Source organism: Ctenopharyngodon idella, chromosome 2 (assembly GCF_019924925.1).
Source record: "Ctenopharyngodon idella isolate HZGC_01 chromosome 2, HZGC01, whole genome shotgun sequence".
Taxonomy (NCBI): Eukaryota; Metazoa; Chordata; class Actinopteri; order Cypriniformes; family Xenocyprididae; genus Ctenopharyngodon; species Ctenopharyngodon idella.
Genome location: NC_067221.1, coordinates 7,286,875 through 7,301,958, shown reverse-complemented (window position 1 = coordinate 7,301,958; position 15,084 = coordinate 7,286,875). Strand labels below are relative to the sequence as shown.

Sequence of the window (15,084 nt, the reverse complement as noted above, 5' to 3'; positions counted from 1 at the left end):
TTGGTTTAACTTTAAAAAGTATGTTACCTGGTTGCCTTAAAAAATGAGTTAATTGATTTAATTCTTTGTGTTTTGAAAATCTATTTATGTTCTTCATTTTGCAGCTCATTGTCAATATTATCATTTTGCTCATGTGAGTTTCTACAATTTTTAATATGACTTCACATTCATCTTTAGGAATTCATACAATATAATATAATATGAGAAAAGAGATCACTTAAAGGGATAGATCACCCAAAAATTAAAATTGTCATCATTTACTCACTCTCAAGTTATTCCAAACCTGTTTGAATTTCTTTCTTTTGCTGAACACAAAAGAAGATATTTTAAAGAATGTTGGGAATCAAACAGTTGATGGACACCATTGACGTCCATATTTGTTTTCCCATTTAGGTTTGAAACAACGTGAGGGTGAGTAAAGGACTGAATTTTCATTTTTGGGTAAACTATACTTGTGAGATTATGTTGCCCCCTTCTGTTGAAACTCAGAACAGCATGTTTTTTTTTCCATTTACTTTAAAATAACGCTATGTCTGTAATAGTAAATGTGTTTAAGTTACTTTTATTTATTTATTTAGTATTATTATTTTATTATTTGTCTGTTAACTATTTAGACTTTAAATATTCTTAGATATAATTCTACATGTTATAAAGAAAACTACCTTAAATTATATATCAAAGCATGAGAAACAATTTCAATAGAACTAGCAAGTTACTGATTTTTTTTTTTTTTTTTTTTTTACTTCTAGCACAAACAAATGTTTACAGAAATATGCTGGATGATAAATAATTTCCCCCACTAGATAAGTGAGGTTTTTGTACAGTGTAGTTTGTGTTTCCTGTCACTGTGGGCTGCATGGCACAGTAGTACATCGCAGAGTCTGTCACTTTAGCAGAGGAGATCTCCAGATACACACGGGTTTTCTCTTCATTCAGTTTTCCAGAAAATCGGGGATCTAGATCTACAATTTCAGACTTCCGTGAAACTTTTCCTGTCCCATGTAGTATTATCAAAAGGTATTCCGGAGCTGAACCGTGATATTGGCGATACCACTGTAGACTAACTGCTGAGGAGTAGCTACAGGACAGTGTTATATTGTCCCCCTCCGTCCCAGACACCTGAGTACGAACTGGTGTGATGACATTCCCAAAACTCACACCTGTAGATAAGATTAAACCATATTAAACTAAATTGTCATGAAGAAAAAAACAGCACAATACAACAAGAAGAAAAAAAAATTAACAATTAAACATAATGGAAAACTATATACAAAATATGGAAATACATACATGCAAAAGTACAGAACACAACCAAAAAACAGAGCACCATTTTGCAGTATGATGGATTAGTTCATCTGTTGATTGAACTGTTAGTTAGACAGAAAACACTCACTGTCTAGCAGAGGATGTGTCCTATAGCACCGCCCCTGAAAGCTGCACTCACATTAAAACATCATGATCCTTTTGAATTTACTAAAACAGATTCACTTTAACCTCTGTTCTCAGTGGACTGGTTTAACTACTGTCTTAAAAATATAATAAACAAAATGTGAAATATTTTTTTTAATCCATTAGAACTATGCAATAAAAATATCTTAACTAATATTTAAGAACAGCAAGAACCATTGAAGTGTCTACAAGCATTACAGCAGTCAACTTTTGTTTGGTTTATGTTTCAGTTTAAATAATTATTTTTATGTGTATTTTACTTGTTCATTTTATATGAATTACACTAAAGTTCTACATTAACATTCTACATTCTACAAATATTCCCCCTCTGTTTTTTTTTTTTTTTTTTTAACAAATCACACCCTGCTTTAACCAATCGAAGGCTTTTGAGGTGCTTTCTGTCATCATTTTGCGTATTCACAGCGGTCAGTCCATATATATCAAGCTAGAAAAGCGACCAATGAATTTGGTATTTCTTGTCTGTCAAGCGACAGCTCAAAAAGCCAAACACCCTAAAAAGAAACAATAAGAGGAATATAAAGCAATAAAAACAATAGGACCCTAAGCAAGACAAAAGTGGACATTACTAATGCTTTTCATCTCTGGAGGACTCATTTCAAAGCACTTGAAAACAGATATCATGCTTACTTACATTCTAAAGTGTATTTGTAAAGTGGGTGTGGTTAGTGACATCACTCATTAATACACATGCAGGTTTGTTTTTCTATCATGCTGTTTTGATGATGCATGGACTTTAATTCATCCATGTTCCAGGTCCCAACAACAATTTAGGGAAAACCAGACGGTTGGTGGACACTGGATGGTGAAACCTACATTCCTGCATGGTGTTATCATTGACTATAAACTGTGATGTTAGCTTTGTTTTATGTTAATGTGTTTCCTGTGACTGTGGGCTCCAGAGCACAGTAATACAGAGCGGAGTCTGATACTGCAGCAGAGGAGATCTCCAGATTCGCATGAATTTGCTCTTTTCTGTGATTGATGGTTATTCTTGGAACGGGAACGGGTATTCTTGTTAAACTCCTCCTCTTCCCATTATACATGACGACTGCAGATCCTCTTGATCTATAGAAGATAATGAACAGAGAACTACTTCAGAAGAAATGCATTTTTATTTGTTTTCTTGTTTTTATGTTAGTTTTTATTCAACTTTTAGGTTAACAAATTCCATTCCCTTTGTTTACTGAATGATTTAATTTTTAAATAACATATTTAGAAAAACAAATAGTTAATGATAGTTTCACATGCCCCATATATAACCTTTCATAATCTGCCATATTCACAGGTGTTGCCACAGTGGTATTTCCAGAGCTGTGGTTTACAAAAAAATAATAAATTGTGGTTTGATGCTGTTAGATTAAAGACTGTTTAAAGCACATTGTGTATTTGAGTTTTTGTAAAGCTTCTCAGGCATTTTGTATCACTGGGCAACTACTCTTAGAGCACAATAATAGAGAGCTGAATCTGACAGAGCTGCTTTATCAATAATGAATTCAGTGGATGATTTGGATGTTGTTGACCGAAACCGACGGTCTGGTATATTCTCATAAGTCTGTGATCGAGCACCTTTGAGCAGTAAATACTGAGGTTCTCCTTTTGGATACTGTCTGAACCAGTAAAGCCAAATATCATTGCTGTTAGTTTCATATGTGCAGCTCAGTGTCACAGACTCTCCTTCTCCCTTCATTATATTAGTATTTCCTTCTCCTGGTCCAATTCTGTCAGCAAATCCACCTGAAATTAAATACATTTTTTATTTACATCATGATCTGTAATCTCTGATCAGTAGGATTGTTTCAATAAAACTTAATGTGTCCTTTCAATATTAAAATAGAAAAATGTTAAACAACAACAACAAAACATCATGTGATGATTGCTTTCATATAAAAATGGGATGTTGTTTGTCCAGCTTATTTACTTACCTGTAACTACAATGAGAATCATGAGCAGCATATGTCTCTCCATGTTGGCAGTCCAGAGGTAGTTTGTGTTTATAATACAGTTGGATTTATTATAAAACTGTACCTGAATATTGCCTTAATGTGAATGAAACTGTGGTCATATCCAGTATATTAATCAGGAGTAAATGAACGCACCGACTGAGTTCTGTTGTGTACTAATACTGTGGGTGTGGTCAGTGAAATGTGAAGCACACAATTTAAAAGCTGCACAGCTTCTGTAATTCAAAAGAGAGAATAATGTGATTATAAAGTGTTACTGCCGTCATACAGTGTCAGACAAAGAGTAACATCCATGTTGGTGAGGTATTAAAATAGACTGAGGTGTGCTGGAGCCTGTTGTACAGTAGAATACAGTATGTGTGCTGAAGGACTGAGTATCAGAAGTCTTCAAAATGGAAAACTATTTCAGACAAGGCTTGACGAGCCAAGAGCACATGTTAACTTTAAAACTGAGATGCACCTATATGTGCAGCTATGCTTTAAAATCACCATGAAATCAAAAATGACAACTCTTATCTTTATGTAATCTTCTTATTCAGAATTACTTCCCTCCCTCTTGCAGGGACATCTCTTCTCTTCTCTGATGACATGCTTACCGGCTTGAGTGTGGGACAACCTGCCACAAACATGAGATCATAATTCCTGATGGACTGTAGGGCAATTACAGTTGGATCTCATAAAGAGACAAGTATGCTCAATGAAGACCAGTCAAAGTTGAAGTTAAGTCAAAGTTCTCCACACTTCCATAGGTCATAGAAAAAATGAATAAGATTATCCAGCCTCAAACTAACTTAAGATACAGAAACACTAATACTTAAGAGTCAGATGGACAGTCGACATCATTTCTACAGCTTCTGGTTAACAGTACAGATAACATCCAAACATTCTGTTGAGGTTATTCCAAGACATATTTGACACTTTCTATGTCCTATATACATAAGCTACTTTGGTAAGGGTCACAAGTGAGTCATAAATTCCGGAAGGCCTCTTCTCATCTGGAATGCTGTTGAATTATTCTGGGGACTATTCCTTTGGCATAGTCACATTGATTGATTTGGTTGTGTGAGAAATTAATTAATTTATTCTCTTAAAGCATCTCTTAAAACATGTTATTGCATTCCTGCCATGGGTCAGACCCTAAGTCACTTCTCATACCACATACAGACATTGCCTGTAAAATAAATACCAGAATAAATTCACTGGATTTAAGAAAACTCTGATTTCCAATTCATTATATATAGTACAAGAAGAAGGATTGTACTGTAAATCCACCCCTTCAGGAAAAAGTCCTGTCCTACATTTTCTTGTTTGAGAAGACATTTCACTCAGATATACAATAGTGAAGAAAACTTCCATTTCCATTTGCAACTTCTATTTTCTACTGAATTAAAGCCTTGGTCATTTTGATTAAATATATATATAATTACAAAAACAAATCCCCCTCCGACTCATTCCCTCAATATGGAACGTCTCAGGTTATGTATGTAACCATGGTTCCCTGAGAACAGGGAATGAGACACTGCGTTCGGAAACGCATTGGGGAACGCCATCACGCGAACCGGTGTCTGAAAGCAATTGTCAAATCCTACCAATCCTATTGGCCGGCGACAGCCTATGACGTCATCATAGCGCGACCCGGAAATATATAAGGGGCGCCTAGAGAACCAGTCAGTGTCTTATCGTCTGAAGGGACTGTTCAGCAGGCAGCCCTGATGCATGGCTGGGAAACGCAGTGCCTCGTTCCCTGTTCTCAGGGAACCATGGTTACATACGTAACCTGAGACGTTCCCTTTCAAAAGGGAACTCTACACTGCGTTCGGAAACGCATTGGGGAACGATATACCCACACCGCCATGCTGAGGGCAAACACAGTATGAATGAAAATTCTAGACAAGTGGGGCCTATGCAACACTAGCATTCTTTTATCCATCTAAAGATAAGGGGCCTACCACCTGAGACAGTGGCACCAGGGAGGCTAATGATAGCCTGCTACCTTAGCTGCTATCTATCTTGCACCTACACTAAAAGGGGTAAGGGTTTTTTTTTGGCCTGACAACTCAGAAGAGGCCAGAACTAGGAAACTATACAACCTAACAAGGGAAGTAATAATACAAGGGGGAATGCAAAGCAAACACCTAACCCTAGTTCTTAGCCTAGGCCAGCTAAGCTGTGGGCCCATAGGGCCACACATAAGCATAGATCTGCCTGGGGCTAAAACTCAGCCTACAAACTCATGAGAGAAGAGGCTACTTTAAACTTTAAATTAAGTACTCAAAGGAGCAAAGCTCAACCCAAGCCAACAATGTCAGGCGGCCCAGGAGGCCGACGCTAGACATAGATCTATCTGAAGTAAAGAGTGCTAACCTCAAAACAGCTACCACCATTGGTAGAGTTTTGTTTTGTTTGCCAAGCCAAAAACAATCGTTCAAGCCAACCTAACGGTTTTTAAACTTCAGAGCCCTTAAAAACCCCTTATTCTATTTTTCCTCTCTACATGCCCAGGAAAAACCCATGCAGGAAAACTTAAGGTCAGATATACCATAATGTAAATATAGACCCAGCTTACCTTCCTGCGGCTCGAAGACGCGGGTGATGACATTCCCAAAACTCACACCTGCAGATGAAATAATGTTTTAATTTCATAAAGGAAAGAAATAACCAGATTATGACAAATATTAAATAATAAATATTAACATTCATTCATCATCCAGCAGAAGGAGTCTCCAGCTCTAGCACCTCCTCTTGAAGCTCAATCCTAAATTTATGAAACAGATCATCTCTATCTGATCATTCAATTAATGAATGAAGCATTTTATAAGTACATTCTGTACATTCAAAGCACTTTACAGTGGGCTCGGGGTCTCTCCTCACCCACCAGCAGTGTGCAGCAGTGTCCACCTGGATGATATGATTACAGCCAGAGCCAGAAAGCGTTCTTCATATTTATGTAATGTTTTTATTGTTTCAATTTTATTTGCTCCCCTTTTATTATCTTTAGTTTGGACTAGTGTGAAAACATTCACAAAAGACACCTGTAAAAGATCAAAAATGACCTGCCATGTATGTAAAATGTTTTGTGTGTGTGTGTTTATGAGACTTTGGTTTCAAATCATTTTAAATGACATCCTTGACATGAGAAAGAGAAAACATAAAAGCAGTTATATGAGAACCATGTAGAGATGCATGCTGAATTTTATTCACATGCCCTTATGTAACCTCCCAAATTCACAGCTGTCACCACATTCACTGTTTGTGGTTTACAATAACATGATACAGATTGATTAAAGACACTTCAAAGCATTAATTTTGTATGAGTTTTTGTAAAGCTTCTCAGGCACTTTGTATCACTGGGCTGCTACTCTTAGAGCACAATAATAGAGAGCTGAATCTGACAGAGTCACACTGTTAATAATGAGTTCAGTGGATGATTGGGATGTAGTCGACTGAAAACCGTCTGGTATATCCTCACTGCTCCGTGATCGAGCACCTTTGCGCAGTAAATATTCTGGTTCTCTGTTTGGATACTGTCTGTACCAGTAAAGCCAAATATCATTGCTGTTAGTTTCATATGTGCAGCTCAGTGTCACAGACTCTCCTTCTTCTTTGATTACATTAGTATTTCCATCTTTTGGTCCAATTTTATCTGCAAATCCACCTGAAATATAATAATATATTATCATATTATAATATCATGATCTAATAAGGATTTTAGTTGTTTTGCTATATACTGTATTTACTTTACCTGAAACTGTGATGAGCATCATGAGCAGCATTTGCTTCTCCTCCATCTTAACTGAAGTCCACTTCAAAGATCAGAGTGTTTGTTCACTGAGACTGAATGAAGTTCTGTTGTGTATTAATAATGTGGGTGTGGTTAGTGAGACACGGACATGCTCTGTGCTTTAAAATCAAAGCTAACACTTTACAATAAGGGTGCACTAATATGCATTAATTCATGCTTAACTAATGCACAGATAGTCATGTTTTAATGTATGACTCATGAAGAACTAAACCATTAATTAATGATTACTGCATCAGCAACTAATAAAGTTTCTATATGATTAATAGATTAAGTAATATATGAATTGTTATTAATTAAATGTGTCATAATGTATTAATTCCTTAATAACATATTTTATTAACTAATAGTGTAAGTTAATGTGTTAATTACCACAATGGCTTCAGCTTCCAGTTGTCTGCTTTAATTAATCATTAACTAATGATTTGAAAATGTATCATTATGTTATGACTTTACTTATTGAGCCACATGACTATTAACTAATTGTTAAGTAATATGTCATTATGATTTTGACATCAACACTAAGCCATGGATTTAATTTTCCAGCCATTTACAACCATGATTCCACTGTACCAGATGAACTGCTGCATCCAGAACCTTGTTGTTCATGGCACAGGATTGTGTCAGGTTAAGCTTGAGGTCTACACTGTAAAAAAATAAATCTTAAAAAAAAGGTCAATGAGTGTCAGCTACGGCAGCCAAACAAAAACCTTAAAATTAAAGTAAAATATTCTAATTTAAATAAAGTGTAAAAAACTTTAACAGAAATTTTCATTAAAATTTTTCTACAGAAAAACACTGTTATTTTACAGGTATTCCCCGAATTATTACAATAAAACACCTTCACTGCAAAAGATAATCTTAAAAAACAAACAAACAGTCAAATGACTTTCAGCAACGGCTGCCAATCAAAGTCTGTAAAATAAATGTAAAATATCCTAATTTAAATAAAGTGCAAAACACTCTTACAGAAAAACATTGTTGTTTTATACATATATCCTGAATTGTTACTAACAAAACACATTCACTGTAAAATGTGAATCACAATATTAGATTTTTGTAAAACTTCCCCATTTCTGTGAAGAATGAAGAAAAGAAATTCAGGAGCCAATCCGGGATATTGGCGATACCAAAATAAACTTCTTGCTGAGGAGTAGCTACAGGAGAGACTTATAATGTCTCCTTCTGTCCCAAACATATGAGTTTCAACTGGTGTGATGACATTCCCAAAACTCACACCTGCAGATGAGATTATCAACATTTGACAACAAAGACATACAAACAAATGGAAAAGAAAACTGAGTGCCTGAGGGTTGACATAAGATACTTAAATGCAAGACAACTGAACAAAACCAAAACAAACAGCATCATTTTTCAGGATGATGTTTTAGTTCATCTGCATCACAAAGTGTTCCTGAAGTAAACATTCATTCATCATCCAGCAGAAGGAGTCTCCAGCTATAGCACCTCCTCTTAAAGCTACAGTGCTGAAATTAAGAAGTAGATCATCTCTATCTGATCCTATAGTGAATGTTCTTGATGATAATTTACCCTCTAATTATTTATTTATATTAAATTGTTTCTACATTTTAGCAAAGACCAATACACAATTCTTTTTAAGGTTAGCTAATGAAGACATTTTGCAAAGACTTGCACTTATAATAATATTACAGTTGTTCTGAGTTGTATATGAAATCGATTTCAATAGGGATTTTTGATGTAACTGACTGAAACCAATTGTTCAGTTTATTCTATTAGTTACATTATTTATGGAGTTACTGTCTGTACTCGCAAAGAGTGATTTTATTGAGCCCTGGGTATAGTTCATTTTTTTACGTGTACGCTAGTGTACGCGCACAGTCGAACGCACAGCCTTGCAAAGTATACTCCATTTGACTCGTACACGTAACACAGACGTTTGACGCATGCGCAGTTTTGAGCAATCTCTCACCACGAGTTACAACCCATGTGAACATCTTTGTGTTCTTTCATGCTAGAGTTGTACAAATGATGGTACTTTCTAACCTCTTCACACAATCTCTCATGTAGGCCTCCATTATCGCTGTAGCTTGCATGCTTTCCGGTCTGATCTGTTTATGCAGTTTTTCTTTGACTACCTTGTGAATCGATGCTCCCAGGGCACGGTTGCCACCTTGTGGATAAAACTAATTACTGCAAAAAAATTAAATGCACATGTGCAACCTGCGACAAGTACAAGTAAATGCGGTTACAGAAATCCGGCAGTGCGCGTACAGTACGCGTGTACTCTTCTGATGAAAATTAAACTAAATTGTCAGGAAGAAAAGAAAAAAACAAAAAAACAAAACAAAAACAGCACAAACCAACAAGAAGAAAAAATACAGTTAAACTTAATGGGAAACTATACACAAAATATTGAATACTTACATGCAAAAGTACAGAACAAAACCAAAAAACAGAGCACCATTTTGCAGTATGATGGATTAGTTCATCTGTTGACTGAACTGTTAGTTAGACAGAAAACACTCACTGTCTAGCAGAGGATGTGTCCTATAGCACCGCCCCTGAAAGCTGCACTCACATTAAAACATCATGATCCTTTTGAATCTACTAAAACAGATTCACTTTAACCTCTGTTCTCAGTGGACTGGTTTAACTACTGTCTTAAAAATAAAATAAACAAAATGTGAAATATTTTTTTTAATCCATTAGAACTATGCAATAAAAATATCTTAACTAATATTTAAGAACAGCAAGAACCATTAAAGTGTCTACAAGCATTACAGCAGTCAACTTTTGTTTGGTTTATGTTTCAGTTTAAATAATTATTTTTATGTGTATTTTACTTGTTCATTTTATATGAATTACACTAAAGTTCTACATTAACATTCTACATTCTACAAATATTCCCCCTCTGTTTTTTTTTTTTTTAACAAATCACACCCTGCTTTAACCAATCAAAGGCTTTTGAGGTGCTTTCTGTCATCATTTTGCGTATTCACAGCGGTCAGTCCATATATATCAAGCTAGAAAAGCGACTGATGAATTCGGTATTTCTTGTCTGTCAAGCGACGGCTCAAAAAGCCAAACACCCTAAAAAGAAACAATAAGAGGAATATAAAGCAATAAAAACAATAGGACCCTAAGCAAGACAAAAGTGGACATTACTAATGCTTTTCATCTCTGGAGGACTCATTTCAAAGCACTTGAAAACAGATATCATGCTTACTTACATTCTAAAGTGTATTTGTAAAGTGGGTGTGGTTAGTGACATCACTCATTAATACACATGCAGGTTTGTTTTTCTATCATGCTGTTTTGATGATGCATGGACTTTAATTCATCCATGTTCCAGGTCCCAACAACAATTTAGGGAAAACCAGACAGTTGGTGGACACTGGATGGTGAAACCTACATTCCTGCATGGTGTTATCATTGACTATAAACTGTGATGTTAGCTTTGTTTTATGTTAATGTGTTTCCTGTGACTGTGGGCCTCAGAGCACAGGAGTACAGAGCAGAGTCTGATACTGCAGCAGAGGAGATCTCCAGATTCGCATGAATTTGCTCTTTTCTGTGATTGATGGTTATTCTTGGAACGGGAACGGGTATTCTTGTTAAACTCCTCCTCTTCCCCTTATACATGACGACTGCAGATCCTCTTGATCTATACAAGATAATGAACAGAGAACTACTTCAGAATAAATGTATTTTTATTTGTTTTCTTGTTTTTATGTTAGTTTTTGTTCAATTTTTAGGTTAACAAATTCCATTCCCTTTGTTTACTGAATGATTTAATTTTTAAATAACATATTTAGAAAAACAAATAGTTAATGATAGTTTCACATGCCCCATATATAACCTTTCATAATCTTCCATATTCACAGGTGTTGCCACAGTGGTATTTCCAGAGCTGTGGTTTAGAAAAAAATAATAAATTGTGGTTTGATGCTGTTAGATTAAAGACTGTTTAAAGCACATTGTGTATTTGAGTTTTTGTAAAGCTTCTCAGGCATTTTGTATCACTGGGCAACTACTCTTAGAGCACAATAATAGAGAGCTGAATCTGACAGAGCTGCTTTATCAATAATGAGTTCAGTGGATGATTGGGATGTTGTTGACCGAAACCGACGGTCTGATATATCCTCACCACCACTCTCTGATCGAGCAACTTTGAGCAGTAAATACTGAGGTTCTCCTTTTGGATACTGTCTGTACCAGTAAAGCAAAACATTATTGCTGCTTGTATCATATGAACAGCTCAGTGTCACAGACTCTCCTTCTCCCTTCATTATATTAGTATTTCCTTCTCCTGGTCCAATTCTGTCAGCAAATCCACCTGAAATTAAATAGTTATCATGATCTGTAATCTCTGATCAGTAGGATTGTTTCAATAAAACTTTTTACAAATGTGTCCTTTCAATATTAAAATAGACAAATATTTAAAAAAAAAAAAAAAAAAAAAAAAAAAAATATATATATATATATATATATATAAATATAAAAATGGGATGTTGTTTGTCCAGCTTATTTACTTACCTGTAACTACAATGAGAATCATGAGCAGCATATGTCTCTCCATGTTGGCAGTCCAGAGGTAGTTTGTGTTTATAATACAGTTGGATTTATTATAAAACTGTACCTGAATATTGCCTTATAATGTGAATGAAACTGTGGTCATATCCAGTATATTAATCAGGAGTAAAGGAACGCACCGACTGAAGTTCTGTTGTGAACTAATACTGTGGGTGTGGTCAGTGAAATGTGAAGCACACAATTTAAAAGCTGCACAGCTTCTGTAATTCAAAAGAGAGAATAATGTGATTATAAAGTGTTACTGTCGCTCAGAAGGAAGTCATACAGTGGCATTCAAAGAGTAATATCCATGTTGGTGAGGTATTAAAATAGACTGAGGTGTGCTGGAGCCTGTTGTACAGTAGAATACAGTATGTGTGCTGAAGGACTGAGTATCAGAAGTCTTCAAAATGGAAAACTATTTCAGACAAGGCTTGACGAGCCAAGAGCACATGTTAACTTTAAGACTGAGATGCACCTATATGTGCAGCTATGCTTTAAAATCACCATGAAATCAAAATTGACAATTCTTATTTTTTTATGGAATATTCCAGTGTTTATTATACATGATTTATCCATCCATCCATCCATCCATCCTTTTCTTTTTTTTTTTTTTTTTATTTGTGTGTCCTCGTAATCTTTAACCAAAATGACATCCTCGTCCTTCTTGCAGCGAATACTCTTCTCTTCCCTGATGACATGCTTACTGGCACAAGTGCGGGAATAAAACATTTAGCCTAAACATGATGTAGATTTTGCACAGTGGACAGAAATGAAGAATTACAGAGATTCACAGGACCTAGATTTAACATCTCATCTGAAGGCCGGTGCTTATTTACAGTATCGTGTCCCTGTCACTATATGGGGGTGTTAGGACCCCACGCAGACCACAGGGTGACACCCGTGCTGGCCTCACTAACACCTCTTCCAGCAGGATAGTTTTCCCAGGAGGTCTCCCATCCGGGTATGGTCAAGCTTAACCCTGCTTAGCTTCATGGATGTGTTCATGATGAGAATTTACCATCTAATTAATATATTTCATTAAAAGTATATACATTTTTACAAAGTCCCATTTACTGTTTATTCTAACAATCATATTTATGTAATGTTTTTATTGTTTCAGTTTTATTTGCTCCCCTTTTATTATCTTTAGTTTGGACTAGTGTGATAACATTCACAAAAGACACATGTGGAAGATCAAAAATGATCTGTCATGTATGTAAAATATTTTGTGTGCGTGTGTGTTCTTGTATACATGGTGTATACACATATATACACAAATGTGTATAATGACATGGGTATTATAACGTAAATATGGTTTATGAGGACACTTCCTGTGTCCTCGTAAACCAAATGGCTTAAAAAACATACTAAACGGTGTTTTTTTGAAATTCAAAAACTGCAGACAGTTTTCTGTGATGAGTAGGTTTAGGAGTAGCGGTAGTGTAGGGGGAGAGAATATACAGTTTTTACGGTAAAAAAACCATTATGTCTATGGAGAGTCCCTGTAAACCACATATACAAGTATGTCTGTGTGTGTGTGTGTGTGTGTGTGTGTGTGCGTGCGTGTGTGTGTGTGTTTACGAGACTTTGGTTTCATATCATTTTAAATGACATCCTTGACATGAGAAAGAGAAAACATAAAAGCAATTATATGACAACCATGTAGAGATGCATGCTGAATTTTATTCACATGCCCTTATGTAACCTCCCAAATTCACAGCTGTCACCACATTCACTGTTTGTGGTTTACAGTAACATGATACAGATTGATTAAAGACACTTCAAAGCATTAATTTTGTATGAGTTTTTGTAAAGCTTCTCAGGCACTTTGTATCACTGGGCTGCTACTTCAAGAGCACAATAATAGAGAGCTGAATCTGACAGAGTCACACTGTTAATAGTGAGTTCAGTGGATGTTTGGGATGTTTTCGACTGAAAACCGTCTGGTATATCTTCCTCACTGCTCCGTGATCGAGCACCTTTATACAGTAAATATTCTGGTTCTCTGTTTGGATACTGTCTGTACCAGTTAAGCCAAATATCATTGCTGTTAGTTTCATATGTGCAGCTCAGTGTCACAGACTCTCCTTCTTCTTTGATTACATTAGTAATTCCATCTTTTGGTCCAATTTTATCTGCAAATCCACCTGAAATACAATCAATCATATTATAACATATCATGATCTATTAAGGATTTTAGTTGTTTTGCTGTATACTGTATTTACTTTACCTGAAACTGTGATGAGCATCATGAGCAGCATTTGCCTCTCCTCCATCTTAACTGAAGTCCACTTTAAAGATCAGAGTGTTTGTTCACTATTAAATTGATTTGTTAGATTTTCCTTGTTGTTTTATTGATTGTTGATTTATAAGTTATGCTCAATGTGGTTTTATAAAACAAATGAAGTGTCACTGATGCATGAATGAATGCGAAGAGTGAAGATCTGTTGTGTATTAATAATGTGGGTGTGGTTAGTGAAACATGGACATGCTCTGTGCTTTAAATCAAATGGTGAGCAGTGTTTTATTTAGACATCAGGTGCTTGTCTAAAGTGAATAAAGCATAGCTTGTGAGGTTATGTTGCCCCCTAATGTTGGAGCTCAGAACAGCATGTTTTGTCCATTCACTTTAAAATGTGCTGTCTGTGTTTGAGTTACTGTTGACATTTGTTTTTATATACAAACATTTTAGTGTTGTGCTCACACATATGCACATTTATGTATGTGAAATTTACATTCTCTTTCAAATGTACTCTCCATTCTCAAATGTCTCCTGTCTCAAATGTATTTTGCATTCAAATGTACTATACACAGCAAAATCCCCAGTGTTAAATTAACACCCAAAGTGTACATATGAGTCCATCTTGCCGGGTGTTAAAAAGTAACACTGAAGCAGTGTTAAAGTTAATGAGATAATTGATTGATGATTGAGTGATGATTGACAATTAGTGGTGACACCTGATGTTAATAAGCAGAATCACTGAAGAAACAACAAGAGAAAAAGAGACACATGACAACTACAACTGACTTCCAGCCATTAAACATTATTACACTCATTATTAACCAGTTTGATTTTATTTCTGTAATACATCAACAAAAGTTCTTATTCAGAATTAACAGATGTTTAGATGTTAATGTTTTAATGAGTTTAGTTTGAAGTCACCATGATGGTGAAAAGCATTTCCTTTAGTTGGACTCTTGACTCTTTATTTAGTAACATTACTTTTTCTCTGGCTGCTCCAACTTTGTGTTTGTAGAGCACATTTGTTATGGCCAGAGAAACTGTGATCTGGGCTA

At 35.5% G+C, this 15,084-nt stretch overlaps 4 gene segments (V, D, J or C); all 4 read right to left on the bottom strand.

The window, feature by feature from the left end:
* Positions 1–2,756: 2,756 nt before the first annotated feature.
* On the bottom strand, positions 2,757–3,575 carry LOC127500030 (T cell receptor alpha variable 18-like). The segment is given in 2 exon segments: positions 2,757–3,204; positions 3,393–3,575. Coding segments are annotated over 2 exon segments (357 nt in total).
* A 3,200-nt stretch (positions 3,576–6,775) lies between these two features.
* On the bottom strand, positions 6,776–7,219 carry LOC127499362 (T cell receptor alpha variable 18-like). The segment is given in 2 exon segments: positions 6,776–7,086; positions 7,174–7,219. Coding segments are annotated over 2 exon segments (357 nt in total).
* A 4,012-nt stretch (positions 7,220–11,231) lies between these two features.
* Positions 11,232–11,887, bottom strand: LOC127499355 (T cell receptor alpha variable 18-like). The segment is given in 2 exon segments: positions 11,232–11,548; positions 11,749–11,887. Coding segments are annotated over 2 exon segments (360 nt in total).
* A 1,585-nt stretch (positions 11,888–13,472) lies between these two features.
* LOC127500032 (T cell receptor alpha variable 18-like) lies at positions 13,473–14,229 on the bottom strand. The segment is given in 2 exon segments: positions 13,473–13,934; positions 14,018–14,229. Coding segments are annotated over 2 exon segments (360 nt in total).
* Positions 14,230–15,084: the final 855 nt, after the last annotated feature.